This window comes from Chaetodon auriga, chromosome 21 (genome assembly GCF_051107435.1).
Source record: "Chaetodon auriga isolate fChaAug3 chromosome 21, fChaAug3.hap1, whole genome shotgun sequence".
Classification (NCBI taxonomy): domain Eukaryota; kingdom Metazoa; phylum Chordata; class Actinopteri; order Chaetodontiformes; family Chaetodontidae; genus Chaetodon; species Chaetodon auriga.
This window is the reverse complement of record NC_135094.1, coordinates 19,587,458-19,602,856: the sequence shown is the minus strand read 5'-3', so window position 1 is coordinate 19,602,856 and position 15,399 is coordinate 19,587,458. Positions and strand designations below refer to the sequence as shown.

General features: G+C 41.5%; 1 protein-coding gene across 1 annotated transcript in view; it reads left to right on the top strand.

The window, feature by feature from the left end:
* Positions 1-15,399, top strand: part of reck (reversion-inducing-cysteine-rich protein with kazal motifs) — a 75,468-nt gene that overhangs the window by 13,580 nt on the left and 46,489 nt on the right. Inside the window, exons 2-3 of the mRNA XM_076721360.1 lie at positions 9,077-9,135; positions 15,076-15,150. Of these exons, the coding sequence (XP_076577475.1) occupies positions 9,077-9,135; positions 15,076-15,150 (134 nt within the window). The remainder of the gene's footprint in view (positions 1-9,076; positions 9,136-15,075; positions 15,151-15,399) is intronic.

Sequence of the window (15,399 nt, the reverse complement as noted above, 5' to 3'; positions counted from 1 at the left end):
TGTGTCCGTACTTTTTCCTTCCTCGTGGGCTCTTTTGGGGTTTTGGTTGATAATTTGAAAATACTGCTTCATTTTCTCATGTCGTCTAGCTCAACTCACTCCTCCACATATTCAGTAGATGACGCATCTGGCTTTGAGGTGCGTCTCTGCTGCCACCATATTGCAGCAGGTTCTGACCCCTTCAAACATTGGAAAAGTCAGACTTTTGTGCTTGTGGATGTTCTAATGAAAGAAATGCCAAAACCAAGCAACAGGGAATCACATTTCACTGTAGCAGTACAATACTTTACTGATGCGAATGTGTGGAATTTCATAAATCAGGATAAATTATCCTTATTTTAAATTGATACTACTAAGTTAAACTAACAGTCTATGTCAGATCAACGTTCTGCACCTTCTATTGGCAGTTTCAGTGAATGACTTCTTGTCACTACATGTTACAGCTACTGTTCTACATACTGCCACCTGCTGTACTGGAGGGGAATGTAGCAAACACATGAAATGGGTGTTCTGGCATTTATGAGAAAAAACACTTGAAAATTGGTAGAAAATTCAGCAGCACATTCTGTAGGAGGTGTGGCTTCCTTCTACTGATAAGGTAGCCATTCCCTGGGAATTGTGGGAATTGCAGTTGGATTTCTGGATTCCATGCAGCTGGGGATTACACTACAACTACAGAATAGCGATTCATCATCAGTTCACGTCACACACAAACAAGCGCACAAGCCCTCACCTCACTACCGCTACTGCCGTAATTTCATTTATCGTACAGACAAATTTTTTTGTTGCATGTGACTTATATGTCACCCTGCAGAAGGAGCCATCCAGTTAGCTACAGATAACTCCATGACTTCTTGTGTTACAGCAGCACGTTATGCAGACATTGCACAGAAACAGTAAATTCACAATAAGATACATATCAGTACCAGAGGAGATTAATATACATGTATCTGCAACAGGTATTACAGGGCTCTACACTAACTTTTCCACTGGTAGCACTGGTGCGACCAACTTTCTCAGTTGGTCGCACCAGTGCTGATTGATTGATTTTCCTATGAACTGGGCACATGCCTTGTCATTGGCATAGGTTGGGTTCACATTCAGCCCGTTTTTTTTCATCAGTGCGATCTGGGATTTGAATTGTGTGAACGGGAGCTCCTCTTTCGCTATGTTATAGGCAGTGTTAAACTTAATGACCATTTCGTTCTCTTCTGTTGAGCGATTACTCTCATCCATCCGCTGAAAAAAGTCAGGAGGGGCTCAGTGTTTCGGGTGATGCATTGGTCCCGACAGGTTTTGTGTTTTATGCTGTCGTTGTGTAACTTCACAGTTTCCAGCTTAAATTGTGTCGACCCCGTAACAAATTTAGTGTTGCCTGCAAGAGATGGGCCACACTGTCGACACCAGACACACAACGTAGTTCCCCTTCGTACCGCAACCACGGGTACTGTGTCAACCATTGTGGTTGAAAGCAGTACTTTTTTTTTTTTTTTTTTGCACCTGCTGCTCGGCCGGCCTCTCCCTGTCCTCCTCATCAACAGTAGGCCTACCGTCTGATTCGGCACCTTTTGCTGGCTCTACCTAACCACCAGTATCCTCCTCTCTCTCCTTATTTAGTTTTTGGAAAAAATCAGCAATAGACCGCTTCATTTTTGAGAATAGCGAAACGCTAGTCTTGGTGTCTTGAAGTTCTGTGCGCTGCGCGTGTACGCGACGGCTTACGTGCACGCGACGGCGCTGTCTCAACAGGAGAGAGTGCAGGTGGAGGCGGCTGACTAAACCAGTGAAAAAAAGGACGACTTTCAACCACAATGTCTAACACGGAACCATAAAACTGATGCGCTCACACGAACGCGACCAGATGAAATTCTTACTCGCAAACTCTGAAAAAAGGTTGCATATGCGACCACTTTGGTCGCAGTCTCGAGCCCTGTATTACCAGGATCCAATAGTAGCACTACCTGAACCCAGAAGTTTGTGAGTCTCTTGGTTGGGGTGGACTTGGTGCTCCGTCCGGGGCGAACAAGACGAAAGATGTAGTCGGGTTCAGAGAGCTGAGGTAGTTACCAAGGAGCAGGAGAAGTCGAGGTGAGGTCAAAGGCGGGCTGGGTCAATACCAGGAAATCTGTCCGAGGGTAATTGCTGGAATGCCAACAACAATCTGGCAACGAGTGAGTGAGTGAGAGCCACTTAAGTATTGCACCAACTGGTGATGAGACCCAGGTGTGTGTCAGGTGATGAGCAGGTGGGCATGGTGAACAGTGAAAAGTGCTGGCTGAGCAGGTGAACAGATGAGAGGGAGAGTGAAACATAAACACAACAAATAACAAAATAAATAAAAGCAGCTCAGTACAGAATGTGAAAAACCTAAATATTATAGTGTACAAAATTTTCAGATTAGCAATATTATTTTTTAGACTCCTTTTTGTATCAAATGTACATATATAGTTGTTTTTTTATTTTACATTTTGTATTTTTTGTTCTCTTCTATGTCTCCTTTTCTTTCATTCCTGCTGTCCGTAGCACACTATTTTTTGAAAAGAAAATGCTAGAATATAGTGTAAATACACTCAAATCTAAATATAGATAACTCTGTATTCATGAGACAAGTTGTTGAAGCTGGTTTTTTAATGCCATGAGGCAGAGTTGGCATTTTCTCCACAAAGTCAAATGAGCTCATTCACAGTATCTTGGGAACTTTAAAACACATAATCTGTTCTTTGTGGACAAGAGGTGATAATTAAGTGAAACATTCATGATATTAGTTTTAAGAGGGCATTCATTCGCTCTCTCTGTGTTGAACCGCGTGCTGCTGTTTCTGTGAAAACATTCAGTCTTGTGCTGTGTTTTATGGAAATGCTACTTGGCCTAATCTTGTCAGATTGCTGCTGTGACTTCTGGCACGAGACCAACATGACTCAATCCCCAACACATTTTTGGAAAGATGTCTGAAACGAGTTTAAGACACCAATGAAACGTTGCGTCAGTACGAGGACATTTTACATTTCTTTATTTTTTTTAAATTATTGATATTGTTATTATATTGTCAGTCGATTCTCTCACTAATGTTAGGCCTGTGAGTTTTAACACTCCAGTTCCCCAAGTGACTGCTGACATCTAGAATGTGGAAACATGGTTATAGTCCACAGGGGAAGAAAAGGAGCATTGTAAAGAGCCAGTTTATCCAGACCTGAACCACTTTATTTGGTGGGCAAATTAAAAGTTATAGTGGGTAACTACAGTTAATTTGAAGGCAGTCAGTGTGTAAATTGTGACGGAGGTCTGCAACAAAAAGCTGATAGTTTTTTAAAGTTTGACCAGGAGGTTTGTTATCTGCATTCGGATGTCCCTGTCTGATTGCTTGTGTTCCTTCACCCAGCATAGCAGATAGAAATGAAGGCCAAAACTTAAAAAATAAGACCCAAGTTGGACAAAACGCCATCAAGAAAGCAAAAAATTGTTGTAGTTTGATGAGTGGACTCTTGAGCTGTCAGTATCCAGACAGTTTTTTGTCTGGGAGTATACAAGAACCTCTAAGCTGTAATTTAGACGGCTGAATGAAGTTGAGCAGTGCAGCTGAGGGCTTGGCTGCACTGTGCTTCATTCCAGCCACTGAATGTAACAATGTAGCTGAGGGGGAGTCCTTGTTCCTGTTGTGTGTATACTGAGGCAGAATGGGGCCAGCGCTCATTAGCAGCTAGCCAGGGGCCTCATGCTGTACATGTACTCCCCCTCCCTCAAATTATTACGTATGTCACCCGCCATTGTTTGGAAAAGTTGTTTCTGTGTGTGTGTGTGTGTGTGTGTGTGTGTGTGTGTGTGTGTGTGAGAGAGAGAGAGAGAGAGAGAGAGAGAGAGAGAAGGACAGGGAGAGAGAGGCTGTCCATTTGTTCTCAGCCCGTTCAGTCGAAAACGTGTCCTGATGAAGAAAAATCAGCAGATTTTGAATCGTGTGCAGCTCCTGGGGCGGCCATGTCGGCCTGTCCTATCACTTTGGTCTTAATTGAAATAAGTCACGTGGATTGCAATGACATTTCCTCCAGTCATTCATGCTGCCGAGAGGATTAATCCTGCTCACTATGGTGATCCCAGACTTCTTCTCTGGCATCAAGGCTGTCAGTTATCCTGTGAAATATCTCATCTGCCACATGGGTTAACACAACATTACACAGACCCTCATGGTTCTCAGGTGACGTATCCTGCTGAGTCGGGTGATTCTCTGACCTTTCCTCTAGCGCCACCATGAGGCTGACATTTGTGTTTTTTTTATTGAAATTCCTCAAGCAGCGAGTTTCCTGAAAGGGCACATCACATGATCATTCATGTACACTGGGCATGTGCGTGCAGGTGTGAACAGGAAGCAGATTGTCTGCTGTACTCTAACAATACCTTTGTATATAATAATAATAATAATAATAAAAGTTTATTTATATAGTACCGTTCGAGAACACACAAAGGAAAAAAAATAACAAAAAAGCAAATAAGACTCAGCATTAAAAAGTGACAACCAGCTGAAAACAAGAGAAGAAAAATACACAAAACACATTCAACTAAAGCAACTCCATACAAATGGTCCTTAAGATGTTTTTCCAAGTCCAATGGAGGAAAGTTCGAAAGTGTAGGAGCCTGGGGTTAGGAACAGCCAACAAACCCTGATCAGAGGATCTCAGATTCCTACTGGTATTATAAAGCTGCAGTAGCTCTTTAATGTAGGCAAGAGCCTGACCACACATCATAAAAGGAGTCACAAGCTATCAGTATTTAGCTAGAGATTATCTGCCCTCCGTTCTTTTGTAGAGTTCAGGCAATTCAGTAGACAAGACAGTTGTGGCACATTCTTAAACGAAAGTTGGAATTGAATATGGTCTCCATAACAATGGCAGGAGATTTAAAACTTCTGCTTCTTATCAGCCCAAGAGGAAGCAAGTACCCCCCCAGGTCAGCTTGTACTGCTGCCCCCAAGTACACATAAACATAACTGGATGCAGCTGTATCAATATTGAGAAGAAATATTCCATCTGCCAGAGGACTGATTTAGAAATTGGAAGATAGTGAAACAAAGACAAATCCAAAAAGCAGAGGATTAGCATGGACAGTGAACCCCATGGTCTGCACATAGAAACACTCGTGCGTATGGCCACATGAAGTATACTTCAGACCCTAAAAAGCTCAATTTAGGGTACAAAGCAAGTTTCAGTTCACTCTCATTCAGTCCATTCATTATGCAGTCTCTCCACATCATACAAACGCATACATGCATGCCATTGGTCATACACACACACGCTGACACACACACACACACACACACACACACACGCTGACACACACACACACACACACACACACACACACACACACAGTGGAAGCCTGCTCTTCTTTAAAGCATCAAAGATGAGTGGAACGGACCCAGTGATGGAATCCAGAAACTCCAGTCAGGCAGCTGAAGACACAGCACCAGAGGGGCTGCTCACACACACACACACACACACACACACACACACACACACAAACAAACGCAGTCACATGTGCACTTCCCTCACACACATGAACATACTGATAAGCGGGTCTTGAGGTTTTCATCAGCCTGTGTCAGGCCTGTCAAGTACACTGACTTTCCTTTAAGTCTCATAATGCCTGCCAGCAGTCGTATGGGAGGGAGTAACGAAGGGGCCTCCGGCTGGTTGGTGGGACAGCAGGGAGGAGACAGCTCCTAATAGGGACAGGGATACAGCAGAATTTAAGGGCCTACCCATTATTCACTCAACTGTATACATTTTGGACACTTATTTGAAATAATTACAATATAGTGCAACATTTACGCTTCAGTTTTGCATTCGTAGATGTTAAAAAGCTCTTTTCATCCACATTCACACTTTCAAACATACCCTGTTCGTCTCACTTTAAAGATTTCTACAAAATGCTGAACACCAGTTTGTCTCCAGTCTCCAGTCTCCAGTTTGAAAATTCAGTTGGTTGAAGCTGATGTAATTTCACATCAAACAGTAGTTGTTTTTTGGGAACATATTTTTTTGCTTTGTGTCAAAGAGCGAGGCTTATATCAAGAGGATGTGATTATCCTCTCTTTGCGTAAGACTGGAAGCAGAGGGAAACAATTAGCTGCATACACATTAAACAAACAACATGTGGTTAATCAGTGAGCGTCAGAGGTGTTGATGAATGGATTTTTTTCACATTGGATGGAGCCAGGCTAGCTGTTTCCTCCCCTTCAAGTTGTTATACGATGCTAGGCTAACCATGACTGATTGGTTTAGAGAAGAACCACGAAACTGATTGTCCACGATACTGATTGATTCACAGATTACAAACAAAATTCTTTTTGCACATCATTAATAAAGTTATGTTGACACAAAGAAAAAGGCCTACTCAACCAGTAGAGCACAGTGCAGCGCCTGGAAGGTTTCCAGCGTGCTCACACATACTGTCCTGAAAACAGAATATCTGGTTTTGAACATCCCTGAAAATCACAAAATTCTAATTCTGTTTTAAACTTCACATGCCATCACCCCGACAGCAACATTAGCAAATCAAGTCACTTGTAAACGAGGCACCCAACCAAAACACACTGCAACTTTTGACAAAAGTTCAGATAACTGACCGGGAGACGCTATTTATTTTGTCAGGAGTCTGTTTCATTTCAAAAACCAGACGCCGTGTTGTAGTGCAATGTTCTTGGAGTACTCTTCTAAATAGAGTTTCAGCTGTCCAGGGTAGTAGTAGTAGTAGATGTTTTTTAATTTTTTTGGTTCTCCTAATCCTAAAATTAATAAAGACTAGAGATGAGACAAACATGCAGTGGGTGATAACAGAGCATCCACTGTCTCACTGTCTGCACGCATGACTAGATCTATTCTGTCCTCAATGGAAGAGTCCAGCTCAGCATCCCTGTGTTAAAGTGTCAAATTGAGAAGTCCACATATGAGGAGGTGGAAACAGTTCCACACCCAAATGCATCCAAACTGAGCCAAGTCGCTTACTGGAAGCCAGGGCTCGACTGTGGTTTGGAGCTGTGCTGCTAACCACCATCTCCTGTCTCTGTGTTTATTATTCTGTTTAGCTATGAGACACAAATATATTATTTACAGTATATGGGTGCTATAAATGTCACTTTGAAACTCTGTGTGTACAGAGGATGATTTTAGCCTTTCCACAGCACCAAACATCATCCCACAGTTAATGATGACAAAACTTTATTTGTATGGCACCTTTCAGACAAATTGCATAAATAACCATGTTATGTCACAAAGGTGTCGAAGTCGCATGACGGCATCGAGCCATATTTCTATCACGATATCACAAGATTCGGTAAACATCCCTAGTTGATAATATAGTTCATAATATTAACTTTATCAGCGTTGCCATCTAGCACTCTCATTTGAACTAAGAATTACCTTTTAGTCTTTGTGAAGATTAGGTTGGCATAACAAAAAAACACACTGATGGTCAGAAATAGGTCATTCTAATACTGAAATATTGTCAATGTTCAACCCTGTTGTTTTTACCATGTCCAGAATGGTAAAAAAGCCAATGCTCTGACATTAAAACAAACAAGTGTCATCTGTATAGATTGTGTGACAGGAAAGGAGACTGGCTCTGGCTGAACATTGACAAACTTAAGATTACTGAGGCAGGTGGTAATCGCTGGTCTGTGATCGCTTCGATGTGTTTGACCATGCTGCTGGCTGTTTAAGATGGGGTCTGTATCATTTGTGATAGAGACCTGAGGGACGATGCCTGTGGTTATTACTGTTTGTTAGATCATCAATTTGACTGAGCCTCAGTGTGGCACCTTTAACTACCTCTGTAATTGAAAATAATGGTGGAGGTGGGTAGGGGAGATGTTGGGTCACTTGAGAATGTCATGAAATGGGGGAAGGAGGGCGTTGGATCCCTGACGGGGACAGAGACATCCTCCGAATACCTTGAGTAATGTGAAGCAGAGGGTTGGGTGAGGGGAGAGAGACAAAGGCTGTCTGCCTGTCTGCTGTCCTTTGCATCTGTCTGTCAATTCTTGTTTTGGCACAGCATGCCAAAAGCATGATGTAGGTTGGTACCTAGCAGTCTACAACCAGTGGTGTTTGGATGTATCCCATCAGCCTCAAAGCGGTCTTAACAGCTCCAACAAATATTGAAATTGTCAATAAACTTCATCCGAAGGAAGGCAAGGAGTCTACTGAAAGATTTGATTCCTTTCCCCAAGGTTAGAACGGAGCCAGATATAAGTACATGTTACACATCAACATGCTCTAACACTGTACATCTCTCTTATTTGTGGGTTCATTTTAAGGCACCTTACATTACATTTCCCATGTGTTTTATTTCCTTCCTCACTTCATTGTCATCATTTCTGACAAAACACTCATGAATACATAAAGCAGGTAGTTCAACTGAGATCAGTTGTACTTCTATTTGTGATGCAACAGAACCTTGATGTAATTCAGAATAAGGATTTTTTTTTTTTTTTTTTTCATCTTTTCTTGATTTACTTCAGGCCTTTCTTCTGTTTTAGAAGAATGACACAAATGTAGATTTCAGACTGTAAAGATAAGATGTGTTTTCATTCTCACAGCTCATGAGCTGAAAGGGTAATTCCAGAATTTGTTTGAACCTAATTCCTGTTGTGACATATTTACACCTTAGCTGGACTAGACACCCGGAAGAGCATTTTTGCTGGCAAATTATATTCGTTTCTAGTTCATCTCCTATTTTAACCAGCTACTGTAACATGTTACAGGCTAGCTTGCCAGATACAGCAACTCCCCAGCTAGTCCCCCAAGTAGTTACATCACTAGCTTCTAGGGCCCCTCGTTTCAGAAGGATACCCAAATAGGAAAAGTCATGTGGCTAGCTTAGTTCCAGACCTTTGAATCACCACTCCACTCACCACTCTCTGATTTGTTCAACAATTCAAATTTTTTGTGCTGTGCCCATTGACGGTTGTTTCCCTCGGTTGCAGAAACAGTTCATCAGTCTTTTTACCCCCACTTACGATAACGCTCTGATCTAATGCTGCTCCCAAATTGTAACGTCACAACTAACTTGTTGTGTCTTTCTGCAGATCCCTCCTGTTGCCACCATGCTGCCGAGTTCTCGCCGTGCAAAGAAGCTTGTGACCAGGTATGAACACACACACACACACACACACACACACACACACATACACAAGCCCACTCAGCCCATTATAGTCGGCCTATGAATAGGGGTTTTTGAAGGGGAGTGGTGTAAAGTTTTTTGTCTCTTGGCACTTTGAAGTGCAAAATAAAAGTTCTGTCTCAGCCTGTTTCAACTGGGAAGCAGGTGATGCTCTCTCTCTCTCTCTCTCTCTCTCTCTCTCTCTCTCTCTCTCTCTCTCTCTGTAGTCCCCATGTCCATCTTAATGGCAAAGAGACACAAAGGAGATGTAAAAGAAGCTTTTCTCTGCAAGCAACAAGCAGGCAGGCAGAGTTCAAACCTTCCTCCTGCTTTTGAAGTGGGTGAACATTGAAGAGGGATGTGGGACAGAATGTATTATGCTGTTATCGGTTGACATCACCGTTTTGCTGGCCAAAGAAAGAAAGGAAACAGATAGAAAAAGACATTAAATAAGGGAAAAATAACAAAAGAGATGAAGATGGACAAAAAGTAATGGATTAATGAGAGAGCGATAAAGATGGAAACGATGGAGAAGGAAAGATGATGGCCTTTTAGAAGTCTAATGGCCTCAAAATACCCATCAGAGGTTGTGGTTAGGGTCTTGAATGTGTGGGTGGGTGTGTTTTGGTGTTGGTTTTAGGGGATGGGTGTCAGGCACATACTGTAATCACCAGGACCATTTTAGCTGTTTTGTGCCTGGTTACACCCACAAAATGAGCGGTTCTTCAAAGGTCCCATATGTAGAACCATAGTGGCTCAAAGGATTTGGTTTTCCCTTTTCTTTCTTTCTTTTTTTTCTTCATAAATTAATGAATCAGAATAATGATCCTAATGTGGTTCCAAAACGTGGTTCCAAGCTGGTTTGATGCTGCTGGTCTGGTAAATTCATATAAAAGAGGAACAGAAGTAAATGACCTTTAATGTCACAAAATGTCAGCACCTGGCCAATTAAGTCTTGTATTGCTTAGGATTTAACAAACAATCTATTATGGGAACTGCGATTATTTGTGCTCAAGTAAGACTTGATAGAAACCAGGTATATAGCTACACCTTGTATGGTCAGTCGCAGAGGTAATATCTATTATGCGAATGCTTGGACAGTAAATGTTCATCTGCATTATTCTGTCATGATCCGAACAATATTTGTTATTAAGGTGCACTAAAGTAGCATATCACTTGACTTAGTTAAACTAAGTTTGAGTCAAAACATTTTAGAAATGCAGTTGCAAGAACAGTACTTTCCACTCATATCTCAAGATTTGAAAGAGAACTTACTGCAATTCTATCTATGAACTGGTGATTATTTGGGGTGCTTTGACTGTGTGCTCTCCCTCATGCCTAATATCAAGTACTGTACTGCCTCTGTGCTATCTCAGCACATAGGATGTATACCCCTATGCTGTGACGTATTGTTGAGGTTTGCTGGTTGTTCCCTTGTGGACCATATCTTGCTTGGCCCTCATCTCACTGGTGATAGTCTCAGAGTCCTATATGAAGTACAATGGCAGTTATGTACTGTAACTTCAGATTCTGTGAGTAAAGGCACAGTCCTCTAAACTAAGGCCACACCATTTCCTTCAACAAGCTGAAGAAAAAGCTCTTTTCGGGGGTCGATTGTCAGGTCTGAGCTCAACTTATATGCAAGGTGAGACTGACTTGGGGCCCATGTTGTAAGTGGGTGTAGACTAAAAGTCTCCAGTGCTGTGCAAGTGAGGGATATTATCTAGAGTTACAGTACATAACTAACATTCGCGCCTGCTCATTTTGAACAACACTCACTCCAACACTTGGCTGACCAATGGTGTAATTTCATCACTCACTCAATCAGGGGCAGACTTTTATGTTTTTATCCACATACTGAACCCTATTAAACTTCTGCAGATATAATATCATAATCTGTAGCCATATGGGGCATAAAAATGTCTGTAAGTGTCCATTATACTGTGAGTTACCGCCCTTTATGAGTTACTGTATTTACACATTGTGATTTTCCAGCTGTCGACTTGCTGAATTGTGTTCTAGTGATTCTAAATTTATGCAGTTAACTTGGTGAGTATGGTGAAAACTTTGAAAATGAAGTTGTAGAAGTGGACTGCAGAATGTATAAGTCCTGTGTAGACCTATTGGTGCTAAAGTATAGAGAACAAAGGTTCTTTACAGGCAAGAAATCTGTTTTTAGCACATTAGAACGCTGATGGTGATCTACCCTATTGTTAAGTTATTCACACGCAGCACTGTCAATAACCACTCGTGGACCATGTGCATTAGACCCCCCTGTCCAGTTGGTGGCATGTGTATATTAAATAGTGTAAAGTCTTTTCTTTGATCTCACATGCATGACCTCGTTGTCTTGCGGGCTTTAGCCATCATATTGGTAGGTTACATCTCTTCATAGTCTAGCTATCGCAAAATATCATGACAGCTGAGGGTCTGCTGTAGATCACAGAGGGATGCAGCCTCACCCAAAGGAGCTGCTGTGGGATTTCCTCCTGATGAAGTGAGTGATTGCAGGATCAGGAAATTCCATGTTCCGAGTGTCTTGCTGACTTCTGATCATTTCCCAGAGCAAAATGTTGCCTGACTTCATAACTCTAGCTGAACTGTTGGTAATTCTAGTCTCCTGTGTGGCAGCAGTATTCAATCTTCAAAGAGCACAAATAAAATGGGCATTGGAGGTCATCCGACCAAGGCAAAGACACAAAACCTAATGACAGTCGGCTCTGCAGCACTCTCCCTTGATATGTTTGATCACACACAAGCAAGCACCCAGTTTAAGTCCGTGTGGATCAGGAGGAAGGCTTCAGAGTTCATGCCGGGCTGCAGAAGATCAATTGAGTTCAGTTTAGTTTCTTATGAATGAGTTATTCATATTTCAATTGTCTAATTCTGCAAAATTGCATTGTTCACATTTGCCTTATGGCACACAACAGCTGCACTGTTTTAGTGCCCTCCACTGTCAAACAATCATTTACTCATGTGCTTTGTGTGGTGTCAACATCAAAAGTGACTGCATGGTCGGTGTCTCTGTTCAACTTTTCTCTCCATACCCTTGTATATGCATAATCTGTAAGTTTGTTCAGTGTAATGAATGTTATTGTGATTGAATTGTTTTTGAAAATGAAATGCAACTTAATAGGCTAGGTCTCAATTTTTACGACCCTGTCCGTCAAAACAACCAGAAGACAGCCAGAACTTCTATGGCAGCCTCTGCTTCCTACATAGAGGAGGAACCTATGAACAGAATTAGCAGTTGTTGACTTTTGTTGGAATAAAAAACCCACAGACTCTCAGGCCTTCATGGCACATGATTGGAAACTGCTGCTGTACTCAATGTTTTGTCTTTGGCGTACACTGCTTGATGAGCTGGAGAATGAGCCCATCAGTCTGCCAGCCAGCACTCATTCACCTCTCATACAGACTGAGAGAGTCTTACAAATGGCCTGCTTGGCTCGTTGGTTTTCAGACTTGGTCTTTTGTTGCCTGTGAGAAATGTATTCTTTGATTATCTGCCAACAAATCACTGTCCCTCTGTTTGGTGTTGTGTTTTTCCATCAAGTCAGCAGGGATGTAACAGCATTTGGAACAGGAGTGGGTGAAGTTACTGTCAATCTGCATTGCTTTCCTCTGATGCAGTTTGCTCCAACAACGAGCACTTGCAACCTGGCATGAAGGAAACGTTCCCTGTCAAGGGACAAGCTCCGAATCGACAGAGATTTACAACAGAACATAATTCTACAGCTGCTGAAAGGAGACATCCTCTGTTCTCCTTTTTTTTTAATTGAAACATAGATGAATCTGCAGTAATCCAATGGGTACAGTGGACAGTAACAGAAACTGTATCATTAAACAGAAGTAGATCAAGGTGGGAAAGTTAAACGAACCACAACTTCCAATGCACAAAAACACATTTAATTGTGAAATAAAAACATTATTTACAGCATTCCGAGACGAAAATAGAAGCAACATAAAATACTGAGATTGAAAAAAAAAAAAATGAAAAATATGAAAGCTGAGAAGAACTGCTGAGTTGATGATAAATTTTCTGTGGGTTCATCTTCAGGTGACAAGTCATGAGATGCATTGTTAACATAATACTCGTGATTTAACTGCTTTAAGACTGTTAATTCAATATAGTCAGAGATGTCAGAAACTACAGGGATTTTCAAAGTCTGACACTGTGCACAGTTGTTGACTCAAAAGGAGGGACATTTTTGGCAAATCTGGCACCAAGAGTTTTTAAGTACTTTAATTGCCTCCATGAATTGTGGGCCTGAGCCACTGCTGCAGCTTCAACTGCTGACCCTGTTGATGAGTGGCCAAATCAGCTTTCAAACTACAACAAAAAACTCCCCTTTGTCTTCAGAGCACCATCACACACCACCTCTCCCTTTAAGCTTTCACACAATATAGCCCCCTTCAACTGTTCTGTGCCTCACATTTTTAAAAGCCTGAGCTACACCATTGTTGAAGAATTTCCTAGCTGGTAAAGGTTCAGCTCACAAGCATCAATACTTGATATTTGTTTGTTTTTGTCTTATGGTTTTATTTCCCCCAAAAGTAGACAGACAGGAGTGAAAAGACAAGTGAAAAGTCTTTTTTCACATTCCTCAGAGGAGATAAAAATCATGACACTGGGACTGCAGACCATCAAACATCTTTGGTATTCTATGCCTATTAACTTTCACAGGGAGTATTTGGAATGACTATAATGTCTAATAGCTGTGGAAGAAAAAAGATGATCCACAAAAACATCTAGTCCTCCCAGCAGTCGGAGTGTGTGAAACTGTAAATCTCACTCACTTGGTTTCATGACTTCACACTTCAGCCAGAGACTGCTGGCAGTGGCTGCATTCTCCCAGGCTCTCGCCTTGTATGTTCACACAACACTTGGATGGGTTCTGGCTAAGTGTGTGTGTGTGGATGCGCACCACAAAGTTGGATGCCTTATTGACGTCTAAGTGAGCATATCTCAGAAGTGCTGGGTCTGACTACATTATCCAGCCCTTTCCCATGGCCTGAACACATTCCTCTGTGTAGGAAAACAACATAATACATGACTAAAGGTGCAAAAAGTACGTTTTACTGTCTCCTGGATCAAAGTCAACACAATATACTGTATCTAGTGATCTTTGTCAGAAACACTGAGTCAACAATAGGCTTCAGAAGTGTGACAAGCTGCTGGCTTTGAAAGTATTTTTCCTACTATGAATTCCAATTTACAGTGACGTGTTGTTTGTCTTAGAAACACAAGAAATTCCTCAATAATTCAGAGTAATAAGTTCCATTTCTGTTTGGAAGAACCTAGTCAGAGATGTGAGTCAGAGCTGGAACAATTTGGAATATACCTGATTCATCAAACGTTGACCTAGAATGTGCAAGTGAATTGATTTCACCTATTTAAACTTTTAAACTGGCAAAGACATAAAAAATAGCAAATATCGCAGCATCAGTGGTTGTATGAGGACACCCAGATACACTGTATAACCACCGCTGTCAATGCTGTGTCCTTGCAGAGCTGAACTCTGACAGAAAAAAGAAATATGGCAGGGTTGCAAGACTTATGAATGTGTCATTCATACCTAGAGAAAATTCCAAGAAAACTGTTAAATGTGACAAGTTCCCTTAAATCATTCATACATGTGCTTCTCACATAAGGCTCAATGGCTGTACAGAAAATGGACAATATTAACTTTTTGAACCCTTCATGCTCAAGATATCGTCTCCTGTTCACGTTCTATGTTGCACTTTTCTGCACAAATCTCCCAACCAATCAGAATTTGAAGACATTAATATCTCACCAAACAAATACATATAAAACTTTTCTACACTGTCTATCCTCTCCTCAAAAATCGTGCATAGTTACTGTACATAAACATGGATCTAGAATGTGTTGTTTTAATTCTGTATTTTGCTCCCGTCTTGCAGCTCGCTACTATAAAGAGTGAGTCTCGTCTAAAGCATCTCCTCCAGAGATTACCTGGTTACTGTCCGGAGTCAATGGTAAGTCCACTTGCTTTATTACAACAACACTAGCTATATTTACATGCAAAGACAGCTCCCTTCTTAACCTGGTTTGGGGTGTTATCATGCACCAATTGGATGCAGTGCAATGAAACAGCCTGAACTGGGACTCATGGTTGTGTTGTATTGTACCAAAAAAGGTCTAAGTGGATGGAAATTATATTGAAACTTTGGACTGTTAACCCCTCTATTGTTTTGGTGTAGAGGTTCATTGTAGAGAAAGCTACT